At 39.3% G+C, this 4,841-nt stretch overlaps 1 protein-coding gene across 1 annotated transcript; it reads left to right on the forward strand.

The window, feature by feature from the left end:
* Window positions 1-1,070: 1,070 nt before the first annotated feature.
* LOC121245841 (putative calcium-transporting ATPase 13, plasma membrane-type) lies at window positions 1,071-4,841 on the forward strand. Its single transcript, XM_041143726.1, has 2 exons — window positions 1,071-1,388; window positions 1,575-4,841. The coding sequence occupies exon 2, from the start codon at window positions 1,599-1,601 to the stop codon at window positions 4,683-4,685; it is 3,087 nt and encodes a 1,028-aa protein (XP_040999660.1). The 5' UTR covers window positions 1,071-1,388; window positions 1,575-1,598; the 3' UTR covers window positions 4,686-4,841.

The raw sequence follows: 4,841 nt of genomic DNA on the forward strand, positions 1-4,841 counted from the left end.
GCGTAGCGACCGGAAAACGTAATTCGTTTTCTGCGTGCTTTCGGAGTTCCCACTTCCCATACCCGATTTCTCTCAGTAGTCGTCGGAGTCATTGAAAATAATTTATGAAGGGCCGTCCTCGTGCCTTAATTTAAATCCACGCATGTTTCCACTTAATTCCTCAAACCGACCATGCATTTATGTGATCTTGCGTGTCGACATGTACATTTCAATTGCATCGCTGGTCATGGATTTTTTTTTTTTTTTTTTTTTTTAAGGAATAATTCTATTGGAATTCCTCATGTTTAGATGGTGTGTAGTGTGAAGTGCAACTTTCTTAATTGATATCGACTTTGGGACTACGGCTTTTTATATGAGTTTTCAACCATCTAATGCATAATAATAATATTATTATTATTATTATTATTACTTGTAAATTACCTAGATTTTACTCGACATTCAAGGGTTTGGATTCAAGAAATTATAAATTTATTATGGAGTTGGACGTTGGCAGCACGCAAACGATATCAGCATTCAGCAAGGCACTCAAAAACTTTTTTTTTTTGTCAATCTCTAGTTATACCGGTTAAAGTGGTGCATGTCGAAGATTTAAATAAGAAACAACTTAATTAAATTGTGTTGTTTTTAAAGTCTTAAAGTGCGCAAGTTGTATATACTATTTTTTTAAAAAAAATAAAATTTAATAAATATGACTATTTAAAAGAATTGAAGGAAAAAAACTTAAACCGGAGATAAAAGATTTAGGAAAGTATTTCAAATATCATCATTCCAAAAAGATAAGTTTTAACTAATTAATATGACTATTTGAAGGAAGTGAGGAAAAAAAAAAATTAAATTAAATTTTCTAAAAGTCTAATATATAACATATTAATTATTGTGAAACCATGTACTTAATATATAAAATATCAATTACAGATAAGTTATCGACATGAATTTGCAGGATGCGTCGGCGCCTACGTAAAGAAAAAAAACAAGCCTGCTTTCCAAGAAACAGGCAGAAACTTAGCGAATGTTCCAAGGATAAAGGCCTACTTATACACCCTTAGAGCTTATCGCTTTTATCAGTACCCTCGATATTTTGGTTCAAAGCTGGGGCAAGAAGTCATTCCAGGATAACAGTCCGATCTCCTCCAAAAAAACTCGTCTCAACGTACGGTTAGGTTTGACATATTTGATCGCCTCTCTAATTGCAATCTTTCAATTCATTGGTCTCCTTTAATTTACATGCACCAGTACCTTTGGTACTGTCATCTGCTTCATTTGCTTTCCTAGCTCTTGATTAACGTACAAGGACTACAAATATAAACAGTACCAGTAGGACACCTAGCTAGCTAGCTAGTTTGTATCCAAACAGCAATAGCAAGCAATATTAAATCCTTGATCTTTGCTTATATATTGTATCCCAAGTTATTTTATTTCCGAACGGCCTTTTTTGATCTTAAACATCCTATTTTGCTTGATTAAAGATAAGTACTATTTTGCTTTTCATGTGTTTCTATTTACTGAAGTATCAATCCCCCCATTTTTTTTACTCCAAATAACCTTTATAGTGATCATCTGCGTGCTTCCTTTACTTTCTTCTTCAGGTTTCCAAAATAATGTCTAGCTTTTCATTAGCAAGCTTGGAACCACTTCAGTCTTTATTCCATGCACGTACCACCCTTAGCAAACCCATCAACAGATGGCGCAAGGCATTTGTGACCATCTATTGTTCTAGAGCCTTGCTATCATTTTACAAAAATTCTCTACCCCACAAGAAAAATACAGAGGTTTCACGCCATTCTTCTTTCTTTGTTGTGGACCTCAAACTGGACAACAACTTCAAAATTGATCAAACTACTCTCAATGAGCTTGTCAAAGAGAAAAATGTTGGAGGCCTAAAAAATATTGGAGGAATTCGAGGATTAGCATCTAGTCTTGAAACTAATGTTGAATTCGGGATTCGTGCTGATGTTGAAGACATTGCTTGTCGACATAAGGCTTTTGGCTCAAACACGTACAAAAGACCACCTACAAAGAGCTTCTTCCATTTCGTAGTGGAAGCCTTCAAGGATCTTACCATTTTCATCCTCTTAGGCTGTGCTTCACTTTCCCTTGCATTTGGTATAAAACAACATGGAATAAAAGAAGGATGGTACGATGGTGGAAGCATATTTGTTGCTATATTTCTTGTCATTGCTGTTTCTGCCATCAGTAACTTCAAGCAAAATAGACAATTTGACAAGTTATCCAAGGTCAGCAACAATATCCAAGTTGATGTTGTGAGAGCTGGGCGACGTCAACAGATTTCAGTATTCGAAATTGTTGTCGGAGATGTTGTTTGCTTAAAGATTGGAGATCAAGTTCCTGCAGACGGGCTATTCTTAGATGGGCACTCATTGCAAGTGGACGAATCGAGCATGACAGGGGAGAGTGACCATGTTGAGATAAATTGCAGTCATCCATTCTTGGTTTCCGGTACAAAGGTTGCTGATGGTTTTGCCCGAATGCTTGTCACATCTGTTGGCATGAACACGACATGGGGTGAGATGATGAGCTCGATCAACCGTGACACCAACGAACAGACACCTTTACAAGCTCGACTCAACAAGCTAACTTCATCAATAGGTAAGGTTGGATTGGCAGTTGCTTTCCTAGTTCTGGTAGTCTTGCTGGTTAGATACTTCACCGGAAATACAGAAGACGAGAATGGAAATAGGGAGTTCAATGGCAGCAAGACCAAGGCCGATGACATAGTGAATGCTGTGGTGGAGATTGTAGCTGCAGCAGTTACTATAATTGTGGTTGCAATTCCAGAAGGTTTGCCCCTAGCAGTCACACTAACACTTGCTTATTCCATGAAGAGAATGATGGCCGATCAGGCAATGGTGCGGAAGCTCTCTGCCTGTGAGACAATGGGCTCTGCCACCACCATTTGCACTGACAAAACAGGCACTCTCACGCTGAACCAAATGAAGGTGACAAAGTTTTGGTTAGGGGAAGAATCTTTTGCAGCAGATGCTCACTCATCAATTGCTCCACGTATTCTTGACTTGGTCCATGAAGGAGTTGCTCTAAACACAACCGGTAGTGTTTATAGGCCGCCTTTAGGTTCAGAAATCGAGTTCTCAGGTAGTCCTACTGAAAAAGCAATTCTTTCTTGGTCTGTTCTGGAGCTGAACATGGAAATGGAGCAAATGAAGGAAAGTTGCACGATTCTTTTTGTGGAAGCATTCAATTCCCAGAAGAAAAGAAGTGGGGTCTTGATGAGGAGAAAGGTAGACAACACAACCCATATACACTGGAAAGGAGCTGCGGAGATGATACTGAAGATGTGTTCAAGTTACTATGATGCCTCTGGAAATATCAAAGACATGGATGATGGTAAAATGCTGAAACTTGAGCAAATTATTCAAGGTATGGCAGCTAGCAGCCTCCGGTGCATTGCTTTTGCTCATAAGCAAATTTCAGAAGAAGACAACGAAGATGCCGAAGAACATAAAAAGCTAAAGGAAGATGGTTTGACCCTTCTAGGACTGGTGGGACTTAAGGACCCATGCCGTCCAGGGGCAAAGAAAGCCGTGGAAGATTGCCAAAATGCTGGTGTGAACATCAAAATGATCACAGGAGACAATGTTTTCACCGCAAAAGCTATAGCAACAGAATGTGGGATTCTAGGGCCTGGACAGGACATGTATAGCGGAGCAGTAGTAGAAGGCGTGGAATTCAGAAACTACACACCAGAGGAGAGACTGGAGAAAGTCGAAAAAATTTGTGTGATGGCAAGATCCTCTCCTTTCGACAAACTTCTTATGGTAGAAGGCTTGAAACAAAAAGGCCATGTGGTTGCAGTTACTGGAGACGGCACAAATGATGCACCAGCATTAAAAGAAGCAAATATAGGACTTTCAATGGGGATCCAAGGCACTGAGGTTGCCAAGGAGAGCTCAGACATCGTCATTCTAGATGATAATTTTGCTTCTGTGGCCACAGTTCTCAAGTGGGGAAGGTGTGTCTATAACAACATCCAGAAGTTCATCCAATTCCAACTCACTGTAAACGTTGCTGCTCTTGTTATCAACTTTGTAGCAGCAGTTTCTGCAGGTGAAGTCCCATTAACAGCAGTGCAATTATTGTGGGTGAATCTGATTATGGACACGTTGGGTGCCCTGGCTCTTGCAACAGAGAAGCCCACCAAGGAGCTGATGGAGAAACCACCTGTGGGCTGGACTGAGCCACTTATTACCAACATTATGTGGAGAAACTTGTTGGCCCAATCTTTATATCAGATAACCATCCTCTTGATCTTGCAATTCAGAGGTGAATCAATCTTTGGGGTGACTGAGAAGGTAAATGACACCTTGATTTTTAATACTTTTGTTCTTTGCCAAGTCTTCAATGAATTCAATGCAAGAAAACTCGAGAAGAAGAATGTGTTCAAGGGGATACACAGGAACAGGTTGTTCTTGGGGATCATTGCGATAACCATAGTCCTTCAGGTGGTCATGGTGGAGTTTTTAAAGAAATTTGCAGATACAGAAAGGTTGAATTGGGTGCAATGGGGTGCATGCATTGGAGTTGCAGCAGTTTCTTGGCCCATCGGTTGGATTGTCAAGTGGATACCTGTTCCAGAGAGACCATTTTTCAGCTTCCTAAAGATGAAAAAGAAACAAGGACTTCCACTCAAGTTTTCCTGTCTTTTTTAAGACAAGCCCATGGTTGAACCCACTTCTGCAGTAGAATTAGTAGTGTATCTCTGATTATACTTTTAGTACTGTATTTGTACACAGTATTTTATTTGTAAAGTAGTGATTCCATTCATTTGATGATAAAGATAATTATTAATTTCATTTGTTCTTTAA

This window comes from Juglans microcarpa x Juglans regia, chromosome 1S (assembly GCF_004785595.1).
Source record: "Juglans microcarpa x Juglans regia isolate MS1-56 chromosome 1S, Jm3101_v1.0, whole genome shotgun sequence".
Lineage (NCBI taxonomy): Eukaryota > Viridiplantae > Streptophyta > Magnoliopsida > Fagales > Juglandaceae > Juglans > Juglans microcarpa x Juglans regia.